Genomic DNA, 15,432 nt, shown 5'->3' on the forward strand with positions numbered 1-15,432 from the left:
TACAGCACAGAAACAGGCCCTTCGGCCCACTGTGTCCATGCCGACCAGCAGTCACCCTGGACACTAACACTGTCCATCATACTAGGGACAATTGCCAATTTTACAAAGCCAATTAACATACAAACCTATACATCTCCGTGCCTTCACTTCCTTGCCCCCTCTCCCCCTTTTATCCCTTATTTTCTCTTCTTTTACCTCTTTCAGGATGTTCGGCTTTAACCCAGTCACTTCATTTACAGTGTGATTGTCCATAAACACCAATCTTTTTTTTGCATTGAAGTTTTGGGGAGGAACGAAAGGATAATAATAAGGCATATTCTTCAGCGCTGCCTAATGCTGATGTTATTTGCAGTGAAGAAATTGGAATAAACATTTCTTTAGTGCAGATTTACACATGGGCCATTAAAGAGTGCTCTGAATTCTAGCTGTTCCCCATCAGTGAGCCTACAGTTGTTACCGATCACCTTAAGTGCCTCTGTCAAGCCAAACCATTTGCATTCTGAAAAGGTTATTTCGAATCGGTTAGATTGGAGTTCGTGTCTGTTTACCTTGAGAGGGCTCATATGTTCTCACGACTTTAGTCCATGAGGTGTTTGTTCCATCAATTTTGCAAATTAAAAACTTTTCAATCTATCATTTAATGGCTACAATACCATTTCTCCCTCTTCCCATCCCTCCCTCCCTCCCTCCCTCCCTCCCTCCGGCTTTACATTTCACTGAAGATAGACACAAAAAAACTGGAGTAACTCAGCGGGTCAGCCATCATCTCGGGAGAAAAATAATAGGTGACGTTTCAAGTCAAGAAGGGTCTTTTCCTTTTCTCCGGTGATGCTGCCTGGCCAGCTGAATTACTCCAGCGTTTTGTGTCTCCCTTTACATTTCACACCTCTCCTCTCCTTATCTGACACCCTTTTGCAAGTAAGAAGGGTCCTGACCCGAAATGTTACCCATCCATTTTCTCCAGAGATGCTGCCTGACCCGGAGTTACTCCAGCACTTTATGTCTATCTTTGGTATAAACCAGCCTCCTTTGTTCCTTTCTACACAAGAATGTTATTGTTCCATTTTGGGACATCTGACTTTAGAGAGGAGATGAGGAAGAATTTTGTTAGTTGAGGTTAATAAGTCATAGGATTAGAATTAGGCCATTCAGCCTATCGAGTCTACTTTGCCATTCAATCATGGTTGATCGAACTTGCCCTCCCAATGTCCTTCTTCTGCCTTCTCCCCTTAACCTCTGGCAACTTTACTAATCAAGAATCTATCAATCTCCGCCTTACAAATACCCGAAGGTAGACAAAAATGCTGGAGAAATTCAGCGGGTGAGGCAGCATCTATGGAGCGAAGGAAATAGGCAACGTTTTGAGCCAAAACCCTTCTTCAGACGGATGTGAGGGTGAGGGGGGGAGGGAAGAAGAAAGGAAGAGGTGCAGACAGTGGGCTGACGGAGAGCTGAGAAGGGGAGGAGAAAGTAAGGACTACCTGAAATTAGAGAAGTCAATGTTCATACCACTGGGGTGCAAACTGCCCAAGCGAAATATGAGGTGCTGCTCCTCCAATTTATGGTGATCCACACTGTGGCCATGGAGGAGGCCGAGGACAGAAAGGTCGGATTTGGAATGGGAGGGGGAGTTGAAGTGCTGAGCCACTGGGAGATCAGATTGGTTATTGCGAACCGAGCAGAGGTGTTCGGTGAAGCCATCGCCAAGCCTACGCTTGGTCTCACTGATGTCGAGCAGCTGACATTTAGAGCAGCGGATGCAATAGATGAGGCTGGAGGAGGTGCAGGTGAACCTAGAAAGACTGCTTGGGTCCTTGAATGGAGTCGGGGGGGGGGGGGGTAAAGCGACAACTGTAGCATTTCTTATGGTTGCAAGGGGAAGTGCCCGGAGAGGGGGTGTTCCGGGTGGAAAGGAATGAGTTGACCAGGGATACCCAATGTCTTCGCCTCCATAGCCATCTGTGGCAAGAAATTCCAAAGTTTCACCACCCTCTGACTAAAGAAATTCGGCCTCAACTCCATTCTGAATGTAATCCCATGTGTTCAGAGTATCTCTTTCTGATGCTATACAACGTCCAAAAGCTGTTTTATATCGAAGTCACGTGAGTGACTATGTGAAGAAGCCTGCCAGCCCGCTTGCGCGTCAATGCATCTAATGCATGGCGCGCGTGCCGGAGCAGTTCGAACTGCTCCAGCAGGTAAGTCAATTTTATTTCCAGCGGGCCGCTCCGATAGCAGGCCCGAAGTAGTTTGTTCCCACTGATGGAGGCGGCCGGGGTTTGGGCCGCCTTGGAAGCTCCATAAGGAGCTAGAGTATAATTTTGCGGTTTCCGCTGTTCGAGCTCTGCACGCGAACAGGCGGCTGAATTTGGAGACCGCAGTGGCCATAGAAGCTGGGATTGCAGCGGCTGCCGCTCGAGCTCCGAATGGGAGCAGGCGGCCAAAATTGCAGGCCACTCTGGGGCTCCATAGGAGCTGGGATGACGGCTGCCGGCATCCGCTCCGAATGGGAGCAGGCATCCAGATTTGAAGGCAGCTATGGGGCTCTGTAAGGAGCCAGAATTTCATTATTTGCAGCAGGAGGTTTTAGGAGCTACCGCTAAGGTAAGCTCAGCTGCTGTTGCACCGAGCAATTTTAACATAGTTGCTGCTTAACTGAGGGGTTTAGCTATGCTACAGTAGCATACAGTTTATGTTTATTTTAGGCAGCTATAAATAGAGTTGGCATCAATAGCGGTTGCCACTCGGTCTATTGCAGTCGATAGCATTCAAAGGTCATGTTTCATTCTTTGGCAGTATAAAGATATATCTTATCATGCCAATAAAGTTTATAGTAAATGATAATTACAAAGGACATTTTTTATCACATACATCAATGGTGTAGTGAAATTTGTCTTGCCATTGCAGTCCAAAGCTCCTGGCTTAGGAAGCCTTTTTTGAGCTGTGCCTATCAGAGACCCGTGGGAGCTACACCTGGTAGCGTCATGGTAATTTCCGCTCACTAGAGGGGACTGTTGGAGATTCTTTTATAAGAGATTCCAACTATCTGCATATCAATAAAGTAGTCGAATCTCTGATTTTATGAGGATATGCTTCTGTTAATCATATGAACGTAATTGCCTATGACAACACCTGGCAGGGTTGCAGTATTTATCCCACTATGTCAAGTGGACTATCAGGATTATAACGCCGGCTCATCCAATAGTCATATGGGGGCCAGAGGTGCTCCAGTCCTTCCCTGTAATACTCCTTTGGGGCTCCAGAAGGGAGTAAGGACTCGGATCACTAGCAGGTGCAACCTGTCTGGTAAGTATAAAGATTTTACCAACAGAGCACTGATCTGCACAGCTAGTCCCGGTCGGCTGCTGAAGGGAGCAGCCTGACAACCCCGAGTCGGGGAAAAGTCAAAGCCAAGTCTGTGGGACAAGTCTTGTCGGATGATTTGGGACATCTATGGCAGATATGATTGGGCATTTGTCTCAATTAGAACATCTGATGTATCAGATGGTGGCACAAGAAATGCTCCATGTTACAAAGGCATGTCAGGCAGCAGCTCCTAGCTCAGGGTTGTAATATTCCTCCCACTCGGATGTAAGGAGTGGTGGAGATGGTGCCAAAGTATTTGCACATGTGCCTGAAGCAACTCCTGGCTCAGGGTTGCAATATTCCTCCCACTCGGAAGAACGGAGTGATGGAGATGGTGCTAAAGTATATGCACACATGCTGGAGGGAGCTCCTGGGTCAGGGTTGCATAAGTCCTCCCACTAGGATGAATGATGTGATGGCACCCAAAAGACTATCGGAGATGGTGTCACAAAATATGCTCTGGGTTATGGAAGCATGCACAGGTAGTCTGAGGTATATGCATGTGGCAGAGATCAGTATGGATCTGACTCCGAACATGACCCCGAAGGGGTTGGACAGGCTAGATGCAGGAAGATTATTCCCGATGTTGGGGAAGTCCAGAACTAGGGGGTCACAGTTTAAGGATAAGAGGGAAGTCTTTTAGGACCAAGATGAGAAAATCATTTTTTTTACACAGAGAGTGGTGAATCTGTGGAATTCTCTGCCACAGAAGGTAGTTGAGACCAGTTCATTGGCTATATTTAAGAGGGAGCTAGATGTGTCCCTTGTGGCTAAAGGGATCAGGGGGTATGGAGAGAAGGCATGGATGGGATACTGTTGGATGATCAGCCATGATCATATCGAATGGCGGTGCAGGCTCAAAGGGCCGAATGGCCTACTCCTGCACCTATTTTCTATGTTTCTATGTTTCTATGAACATGACCATGTGCCTGAATCCCATGCTTTAATGCATGATGTGCGAGAATCGCATCAGGAAGAGCTGCCTCCTCTTGCCTCTAAATTTGCTGTTCCCTCGGGGACAGACAAACCACAACAAGAGGAGTTGGCCAGCGACATCAGCTATCTAACAGATATGACAAGCATGACAGACAAGGCCCGAAAATAGAACCTTGCTGAAGCTCCAACGAGCAAATCAACCCATGGTCAGAGACGATGGGAAGTAATGTCTCGTTATTAACCTCCGTAAACTCCGAAATGGAGCAGTCTGTCGGCCCAGGTTGGGTTTACTGGTGGTTTACCTAGTGGTTTCAATATCTCTGGGATAGATTAGGTTGATGTAGAGACATTGGCAGAGTGACTTGCATAGTACCCTCTGTAAGTTTCAAGTAGGAACAGTTTGGTTACCCTGGTCAGGGTAGACCATCACGGAACTGGCTGGCCATAGGGGTCATAGTGACCAGGGAAGCACTGCCTCATCATTTGTGATTGAGGTTATCAGACTGCTCAGTAGAATGAAGTAGCTGTAGTCCTCCTCAACATATGGTTTATTTCTCCTCAGTCAGTAGAGTTGCTGGTTCTTTGGAATCATCATTACCATCCTTTTTGGGATAGGTAGTTACCAGCAGGAAGCTGGTCTAGCATATAATATATTTTTATCTAACCTATAGGTTCATGTTGTGAGTCAACAATGTATTGATAATAATCCACAGGCTCTCATAGATACCAGTATTCCTGATTGAGTGGCGGGACGTAGAGATTGTGTTGTGCACTCTGGCGACTTGGACTTGTGGTTTCAGTCAAAGGACTGCGAGGTAATTCCTGATTCAACTTTGCATTATACTAATTTCCACTCTGAGGGAAACGCTGATTATTCGTGGTGATTTAGTCAAGAGTTGACAGGGAACTCGTATTCCCATTTCAAAGGGAGACATTGGTTTTAGCTCTAGTCGTTAGGTTCTGCTTATATGTTATCAGTGCAATTTATGAATAACTAGATAATGCATCTTCCGCGGGTAGAAAAGCGAAAGGATTTCCGTCCGTAGGATCAATAGAGGAACAGGGGTTCCGAGTACAATCAGTGACAGCTCATCCGAGGAAGAGTGGTCTGGCCAAGGACTAGAAGGGTATATTTCTGATACTTCTCAAGATTACAGGAATATGGTACAGGCCGAATCGGGTTAGCATTTGGCTAATCGGATTATGGGTTTACTTTCCCAGTTTTAGATGGATGACTGGGTTTCTTCAATTTAACTGATTCAGAGAATCGATCTTGTAGTTGCATACTCTGCCATATCTATACACATGAGGCACAGATTTGGATGTTTTGATAACAAAGCTAGTGGTGAAAGCCTATGCTGCCCTACTCAGATTAAAGGGCATTGTGTCATCGAGTTTTAGGTAATATGCAAATTTGCAGCTGATACAACTTGCGGGTTATCAGTAGATACCTTTTGCAATATTGCAAATGAGGCAACAGGAAATTTAACAGTGCCAATTTGCCTATTCATTCACGCCATGGTGGGCGGCTGAAGCAACTCTTATTTACTCAGTTACGAGTGATGACTGGGGCAGCCTGTCTTCTCGGGCAGCTAGCTCTGCATGATTGTATAAGAAGCTTGTGAACAACATATGTGAGTTAATTTTAAACGTAAGTAACAGAGGTTTGTGTGGCCTCCAGTTTGAGCCTAGAGAAGTGTTTATGTGATAACACAATTGACATTACTTGTGCTGCTTTGTCATTTTCTGTAGTATCATGTGGGACAATAACTGATTGGCTATTCACCCACTTTCACTAACGTTATGCAGGGTGTCCTTTATTTGACCACTCCAATAGCCTACACTCATTGTAGTGTGCAATGTATATCAGTAAATTATTATGCAAATATTCTTCCATTTTTCTTCCTAATGGGACCAGTTATTTAAGATGATTATGCTTTCAGCAACTGATCTCAGCATAAAGAACACAGCCTTTGCTCAATCTCTGGCTTGGTCTCTATGTCATAACTGACATTAGGATAGCTTGTTATGGGAATGATCTCATAAGCAAATGAGCAGGATTGCGTACATTTGAAGTTGACAACATACCCACCAGCACAGAGATTGGGGATGTCATTAGGTATACAAGTGCACTCAGTTCGCTAGTACCTATGAATTGGAAGATAGTTCTTTGGTTATTCAATAGTCTCAAAATATTGCTAATGGCTCATTGGCAGCCAATAGAATGGTTTTTCCCTTTCATCATACAGCATGAGGTTTACATAGTGCAGGTTAATAAATTATAAAATGTTGTTAAATATGTCTGGGTATTTGCAGATAGAATTCTGCACAGTGTTGCATGAGTTATTGTCTAAACTCTACAGTTATTGGGACTACGGTCCGGTTAAGAACAATGGCCATGTATGCAAGTTAAGCATCATGATATTAATAACTCATGTTTTGTCCTACCATTAATGGTTTATCTGTTTAAGTGTTCCCACACAGATTGAGTTACCACAGAGCTTTGAAGTCTTCATGTAGTCACTCACGTGACTTCGATATAAAATAGAAATAAAACGAGAACTAACCGTTTGAAATTTGATCTTTATTTTATGAGAAGTTAAAGTGAGGGATTACGTACCCTCCACTCCCAACCGTACTTCTCACAAAGATAATTCGGTAGTTCTAATCTCGTTAATCTTCCTATAGCTTAGGTCAGCAACTATTCTGTGGTTTCATACAGCTGCTTTGAAGATTGACGCGCATGCGGGCTGGCAGGCTTCTTCACGTAATCCCTCACTTTAACTTCTCATAAAATAAAGATCAAACTTCAAACGGTAAGCTCGTTTAATCTTTCTATTAAATGCATCCTGCTATCTAGAAAGGGTTGTGATGAGTGCTATAGACAGGTAATTAGTTGTCCCGTCGAGTTTATTGTCATGTGCACAAGTACAGAGAGATTCAGGTACAGAAGAAATCTTGCTTGTAGCAGCATCACAGGCATGGACAACACACAGACATAAATAACACACAGAAATATAAATTATAAATAAATTACACATTAAATTCTGCATGACAGTTAAAAGAAAAAAAAACTTTGTGCAAAATAAACAAGTCTTCAAAAGAACAGTCATGAGTTATTGTCAATAAATGTCGGGGCTGGGGGGACCTCCTCAGCGGCCTGGACATCCGAGTCGGCCACCGCCGACCGGAGTCTGTGGCTCCCAAAGTCCGCTGGCCGAGCTGGGCAGAGATGCTGGCGGCCCTTGGCAAAGGGCCCCAGGACCCCTCGATGACGGTCAGCGCCGCCCGCGTCGGAAGCTCTCCCAAACCGCAGCTCCACACTGTTGGAGCAGTGGCCCAACGCTCCGTAGCTTCAAACGGCGATCCAGGCATCGTCCGCTCCATGGTGAATTCAGTGCTGCACCGCCGCTGTTGTAGCTCTGGTCCGGTCCCCGGTCCCCGGCAGGAAAGGCCGCTCCGATTCAGGTGGTAGGCCGCGAGGAGGGGGGTGAGGACGCGACTCGGATAAATAGTCGCGTCCCCGCCAGGAAGCGACTGGGAAGCAGTTTCCCCCTTACCCTGCCCTAATCCTCCACATTTAAAAGTCAAAGATTCCCCCCAAAACGTGCTTTAAACTGACTAATTTTTTTTTTTAATTGATAAACAAATGGGCTGTAGGCAGAGGCTGATGCCAATGCAGCACCCCTAGTGACTAGGGATAAATTAGGTTGAGTCATACAGACAGAAACAGGTCCTTCGGCCTAACTTTCACATGCTGACCAAGGTGCCCCATCTACATTGGACTCACCTCCCTGCATTTGGCCCATATCCCTCCAAACCTTTAGAGCCGCGGCCTCACAGTGCCAAAGACTTGGGTTTGGTCTAGACCTCGGGTGCTGTCTGTGTGGAATTTGCATGTTCTTCCTCTGACTGTCTGGGATTCCTTTGGGTGCTCTGGTTTCCTCCCACATCCCAAAGTCATGTGGGTTTGAAGATTAATTGGCCCTCTGTAAATTGCACTGAGTGTGTAGGGAGTGGATGAGAAATCAAGATAACATAAAACTAGCCTGAACAGGTGATTGATGGTTGGTGTGGACTCGGTGGATCGACGCACATGTTTCCATGCTGTATCTTTTAATCAGTAAAAACAATTGCTTCAAAGACATCTCTGACAACATTTGCAAATGAATATTTTGTTTAAAGTCAGAGAGTCATACAGCTTGGAAACAAGCCTTTCGGCACAACCTGCCCATGCCGATCAACATGCCCCATCGACACTATACTTAGAATCTGTTTGGTTCAGCCATAGCTGTGGTACCACACACAGTTCTGGTCAGCGCAATATTGGTAGGACGTGATTAGGCTTGTGTAAGAAGGAACTGCAGAAACAGTTCCACCAGAGATGCCAAACGATTGGCAGCCCCGCCAACAGTCTGCCTGTTTTTTGTCATTTTTAAATTTTTAATGTGTGTTACATGTCTGTGTAAATGTTCTCCAGTTTGTTTTATGTGGGTAAAGGGGGAGGGGGCAGGGGGAAACGTTTTTTCACTTTCTTACCTTGCCGGACATGTGGTTATTTTCCTGGTCGCATCTCCGGCTGATCTGCGGCCTACCATTGATGGACCTGGAGGCCCCCTCGGACTGACTTTGGGCGTGGACTTAACATCAGAGCTGATCCCTTGCTTGGGATCACTCCAACTGTGGCCTGCAGACTTTACATCGGGAGCTTGCTGTCTTGGGAGAGACTAGTCGGGAGCTCCAGCGGCCCAGTGGGTCGACCAACCCCGACCCGGGGTCCGATCGCCAGCGCGCAGAGCTGACATCCCCCTGATGCAGGAGCTGATCAACTCGATGTGGAGGGCCCGTCAATGGAGGGCTCGAGGCCCCCGACCGCGGAAGAGCATAGAAGGGAAGAGATTTGAACTTTTTTTCGCCTTCCATCACAGTGAGGAATGTGGATGAGTCACTGTGGTGGATGTTTATGTTAAAATGTATTTTGTTTGTTCCGTTGCTTTTTAGTGTATGACTGACTTGGCAAATGAAATTCCTCGTATGTTGCAAAACATACTTCGCTAATAAAGTATTATTGTGAATGTGATTGTGATAGTTTAAACTGAAGATGGACACAAAAAGATGGACTAACTCAGCGGGACAGGCAACATCTCTGGAGAGACGGAATGGGTGATGTTTCGGGCCGAGATCCTTCTTCAGTCTGAAGAGATGCTGCCTGCCCTGCTAAGTTACTCCAGCTTTTTGTGTCTATCGGGATAGGGTTTGTTCATAAGTTTATGTTGTAAGAGCAGAATTAGGCCATTCAGCCCATTAAGTGTACATGCCATTCAATCATGGCTGATCTATCTTTCCCTCTTAACCCCATTCCCCTACCTTCCCCCATAACCTCAAAATGAAATTCCTCCTCATATGTCTAAAGTCACGTAATTTTATTCTGAGGCTATGTCCTCTGGTCCTAGACTCTCCCACGAGGAAAAACATCCTCCACATCCACTCTATCCAGGCCTATGGCCAGAGAAGGTGAATCTGTGGAATTCATTGCCACAGACGGCTGTGGAGGCCAAATCAATGGATATTTTTAAGGCTGCAATTGACAGATTCCTAATTAGTACGGATGTCAGGGATTATGGGGAGAAGGTACGAGAATAGGATTGAGAGGGAAAGATAGATCAGCCATGATTGGTGGAGTAGACTTGATTGGCCAAATGGCCTCATTCTGCTCCTATGATTTATGAATATGAATTTATTTACAACAGTTAGCATGAGCAAGGTGGCCCGAAGGAACTGTTTCTGAGCAGTATGACTCCAAGACCCTGGTGGGATAGGGGGAGGGGGATAGGGTAGGGGGTGGGGCTGGGGGGACCAAGCCATGTAAAAGGAGCAGTGGTAAGTAGTGGGGTGCTGTGGGAGGGGTGTGGGACGGGGGCAATGGGAAGACCGTGTTAAACAATGTCTAAGCTGCAAGGTACTGCAGATGCTGGAATCTTGAGCAAAAGCGTAAAGTGCTGGAGTAACTCAGCAGGTCAGTTAGCATCTGTGGCGGGAACAAAGTTGGATCCCGACCCAAAACGTCACCTTTCCATTCCTTCCGCAGAGGCTGCTTGACTCGTTGCGTTACCTCAGCACTTTGTGCTGTTTAGGTCGGAGCTAAACTGGTTTAAGTCAGATGGACAGCGTATTGATTGCATCAATAGAGAAGTCACTCACCACCAAAGATATTACTTTCAAATCCTCTAAAAAGCTCTGTTCACAACAGGACAGCTTGCACCATCAATTAAACTGACAGACAGAGGAGCAACTTCGCGGGATGTGTTTTTTCTCCCTGTCTATTATAAAAATCATTGACTAACGTCTGGCACAGAACGAGATGAGCCTGTTAATTCTGACTGTCTCGAAAGCAGACAAGTACAGCTGGTGCGTAGCAAGGAAGTGCAGATGCCGGGTTACACCGAAGATAACCACAAATGGTCGTACGGTGGCGCAGCGGTAGAGTTGCTGCCTTACAGCGCCAGGGACCCGGGTTTGATCCTGACCACGGGTGCTGTCTGTATGGAGTTGGCACATTCTTCCCGTGACCTGCGTGGATTTTCTCTGGGTGCAATGCTTATCTTCCACATTCTAAAGATGTGCAGGTTTACAGGTTAATTGGCTTTGGTAACATTGGAATTTGTCCCTGGTGTGTGTCGAATCGTAGAGGTGTTTGGGGATCACTGTTCGGTGGGCCGAAGCGCCTGTTTCCACATTGTATTGCTAAACTAAACTAATCAAAACTAAAATAAAATGCTGGAGTAACTCAGCGGGCCAGGCAACATTTCTGGAGAAAAAGAATTGGTGACGTTTCAGGTCAGGTCGGAGGGAGTGCACCCCGCCTTGTAATCCCCTGCTACCTGCTCCATGGTCAAATAGCCGGTGATTAAACCATCTCCCCCACCTAGTCTGCCAGGTGAGGAGGAGGCTGTGGACTCCCAGCAGGACCAAAAAACAAGACCTGTCAAAGGGCGGATGAGCTTCTAGCGAGCCAACGGGCATCCACACTTCAGTAGAAGTTGCGATCATTGTTGTACATAGCATTGTAAGGAATGATGATAAAGCACACACACCAAAATCCTATACTTCCAGCGGAGATCCAGATGTGTGTGCAGGGGGTGCGGTGTGTCCTTTGCTATGCTCAGTGCTTTTTAACAGGCAGTGGCTCTGGGACAGTTCTTGTACAGAGGGTAGGGAGAAGCCAATGATCCTCTCTGCTCCCCTCACTACTCTCTGCAGAGCCTTCCTGTCTGAGCAGTTGCAGTTGGTGTACAGCGTGGAAACAGGCCCTTCATCCAAACTTGCCCACACCAACCTACATGTCCCATCTACACTCATCCTACCTGCCTGTATTTGGCCCATCTTCCTCTAAACCAGTCCTATCCATATACCTGTCTACATGTTTCTTAATCATTGCGATAGTATCTGCCTCAACTACCTCCTCTGGCATCTCGTTCCATATACCCACCATGCCCTTTGTGTAAAAAAATATTTTTCCCCTCAGCTTAAATAAACCTATGTCTTCTGGTTCGCGATTCCCCTAATCTGAGCAAGAGACTGTGCTTCCAACGGGAACGGTGACGGACGCGCCACACATCTCTGTCGTCCAGGCAAGAGATACCGCAGCATCAAAGTCCGGACAACCAGACTGCTAAACAGCTTCCTTCCACAGGCTGTGAGGCTGCTAAACAGTCACTCCACCTGATTCTGCTGCTTTTTTGCACTGGCAATTTAATAACAACTCTGCACTGGCCACTTAAATCAGCTGCCCTGGACAATTTATGAGTGTTTTTACTTGTATTTTAATGTTGCTGTTTTTTACCAGCACTTTTTAACTATTCGTATTGTTTTTATCAGGGACTGGATTGTTTTTATTGTTTTTATTTATGTGTGAAATGTTTACGTTTTATGTGCGATGCTCTGGTATTCCTGGGGAAACGTCTTCTCATTTTGCACTGTACAACTGTTGCTTTGCAAGATGACAATAAAGGTTGCTGATGATGATGATGATATGTTCTGCACCTACTGAGATACAACAGGTCCAACTGGCAAGCCCCTCTTCCATGGATGCATCACATATTCAAACCACTGACCCGAGACCTGGGTTCGATCCTGACTACGGGTGTTGTCTGTACAGAGTTTGTACATTCTTCCTATGTCCGGCATGGGTTTTCTCTGGGTTCCTCCCATACTCCAAAAACGTACAGGTTTGTAGGTTAATTGGCTTGGTAGAATTGTAAATTGTCCCTAGGCTGTGTAGGATAGTGTTAATGTGCAGTAATCGTTGGTCGGGGCGGACTTGATGGGCCGCAGGGCATGTTTCCATCCTGCATCGCTAAACTAAACTAAAATGATGGTGGAGCTTGCTGCGATGTGCTAGTTGGCCACGGAAGACATGAAACTGATGGACATTAGCATCATTATGATTAATTTTGTGGAAGATGCCATCAAAAACATCCATTAACATTGAGTCTTGGCCTATCTATAGCAAAGTGACCACAAGACCATGATCCATTTCTATCCTATTCGATATGTAAAACAAAACACAGCCTGTGGAGAAGCTAATGTAACCTTAATGTAAGTTTTGTATTCTGAATATCGATTGCATTCTAACTGCAAGATAATATTTAATCCCTGTGAAAAGATTTACAGCTGAGCTACTGCCTTGATCGGCTTTGCTCCTGGTATCACATTGCTCCGTGTTATATTGAGGAGCACGAAATATAAGTGGGTGGAAAGAACCAGCCCTTGGAATAATCATGTTATTTCAGTCACAGAAACATGGTCGCAGAAAGGGGAGGACCGGCAGCTTAATTAGTTTAGTTTAATTGAGTTTAGAGATACAGCGTGAAAACAGGCCTTTTGGCCCTAAATCCTTGTCCACCGGAGATCCCCGTACCCTGACAAGATCCTACATACTGGGGACAATTTATCATTTTAACCAAAACCAATTGACCTACAAACCTGTACGTCTTTGACGTGTTGAAGGAAACGTGAGCATCCGGAGAAAACCCACGCGGGTCGCGGAGAGAATGCACAGACAGCACCTGTGGTCAGGATCAAACCCAGGTCTCTGGCGCTGTAAGGCAGCAACTCTACCGCTGCGCCACCGTGCCGCCCTGATTTTGTGCCTATCCTGACTGTGTAACTCCATGTGTAACGTTTAATACACCAGGACAAGCAATAATGAGATGAAAACCCGTGTGTGATCAATGGTCAGTGCAGGCTCGATTGGCCGAAGGACCTATTTATGCCCTGATGACTCAATGACTATGACTTCATCAATTAGCTTGTTCTTTGTTTCCAGAAATAAAAGGCGTCAAACTGACTTTCAGTCGGCGACAGAAGAAAAAGACCATCTGCGTTCTATCAGAGTTGTGCAGCTTGCTGTTTCGATATAGAGCGACTGGCCTTCACAGGTCTGCCCCAGCTGTTCCGTACGTGCAAAGCATTCCTCCCTCGATGGGGATGTTAAACCACTGCAGCTGGTGGACTTGTCTAATGGGATGTGCTCTGGTGGATTGCTGGCTGGTCACCCTTGTCTATTCGGAGCAACATCGAGCCGAGACTCAACATCCCCGAATCCATCGTGTGAAGCGCAAGTGGGTGTGGAACCAGTTCTTTGCGGTTGAAGAGAACACCGAAAAAGAACCACTCCGCATCGGGAAGGTAAGCCGTTAACTTTAGAGGCATTGTCATAGTTTACAGCAAGTAAACAGGCCCTCCCTCCATGTCGACCAAGATGCCTCATACAAACTAGTCAGATTAGATACAAACTTCAGAAGATGTGTCTCGATCTGAGACACCACCCTCTCCTTCTCTCCAGAGATGCTGTCTGTCCTGCTGTTAATCTAGCATATTGTGTCTAACCTGTAATATGTTTACAGAGTTCGCTCAGTTTATATCTAATCTGACTAATCTAATCTGACTCGGTTTATATTTATTTTAACCTTTAGTTGAGGCAACCTGGTCGGCATGAAAGGGCCTGTGATAGGAAAGAGGTTGTCAAACTGGAAAGGTTTCATAGAGGATTTACGAGGATATCACCAGGATTCAAGGGACTCAAGTTCAAGTGAGTTTATTGCCATGTGTCCCTGATGGGACAATTAAATTCTTGCTTTGCTTCAGCACAATAGAACATAGTACGCATTGACTACAAAACAGATTAGTGTATCCATATACCATTAATATACGCATGAATAAATAAACTGATAAAGTGCAAATCACTGATAATAGGCTATTAATGTTCAGAGTTTTATCCAAGCCAAGTTTAATAGCCTGATGGCTGTGGGGAAGTAGCTATACCTGAACCTGGTCATTGCAGTCTTCAGGCTCCTGTACCTTCTACCTGAAGGTAGCAGGGAGATGAGTGTGTGGTCAGGATGGTGTGGGTCCTTGATGATATTGCCGGCCTTTTTGAGGCAGCAACTGCGATAGATCCCCTCGATGGAAGGAAGGTCAGAGCCGATGATGGACTGGGCAGTGTTTACTACATTTGTAGTCTTTTTCTCTCAAAGGCGCTCAAGTTGCCGAACCAAGCCACGATGCAACCGGTCAGCATGCTCTCTACTGTGCACCTGTAGAAGTTAGAGAGAGTCCTCCTTGACAAACCGACTCTCCGTAATCTTCTCAAGGTAGAGGCGCTGATGTGCTTTCTTAATAATTGCATCAGTGTTCTCGGACCAGGAAAGATCTTCTGAGATGTGCATGCCCAGGAATTTGAAGCTCTTGACCCTTTCAACCATCGACCCGTTGATATAAATGGGACTGTGGATCCCCATCCTACTCCTTCCAAAGTCCACAATCAGTTCCTTGGTTTTACTGGTGTTGAGAGCCAGGTTATTATGCTGGCACCATTTGGTCAGTTGCTCGATCTCTCTTCTATACTCTGATATGTGATATGTCCCACAACAGTGGTGTCGTCAGCGAACTTGATGATGGAGTTCGCACTATGACCGGCTACGCAGTCATGACTATAGAGTGAGTACAGCAGGGCGCTGAGCACGCAGCCTTGGGGTGCTCCCATGCTGATTGTTATCGAGTCTGACACATTTCCACCAATACGAACAGTCTGTGGTCTGAGAATGAGGAAGTCGAGGATCAAATTGC

General features: G+C 45.9%; 1 protein-coding gene across 1 annotated transcript in view; it reads left to right on the forward strand.

The window, feature by feature from the left end:
* LOC129696445 (cadherin-7-like) overlaps positions 1-15,432 on the forward strand; it is a 114,033-nt gene that overhangs the window by 34,785 nt on the left and 63,816 nt on the right. Inside the window, exon 2 of the mRNA XM_055634341.1 lies at positions 13,631-13,992. Within this exon, the coding sequence (XP_055490316.1) occupies positions 13,631-13,992 (362 nt within the window). The remainder of the gene's footprint in view (positions 1-13,630; positions 13,993-15,432) is intronic.

This window comes from Leucoraja erinacea, chromosome 4, assembly GCF_028641065.1.
Source record: "Leucoraja erinacea ecotype New England chromosome 4, Leri_hhj_1, whole genome shotgun sequence".
Classification (NCBI taxonomy): domain Eukaryota; kingdom Metazoa; phylum Chordata; class Chondrichthyes; order Rajiformes; family Rajidae; genus Leucoraja; species Leucoraja erinaceus.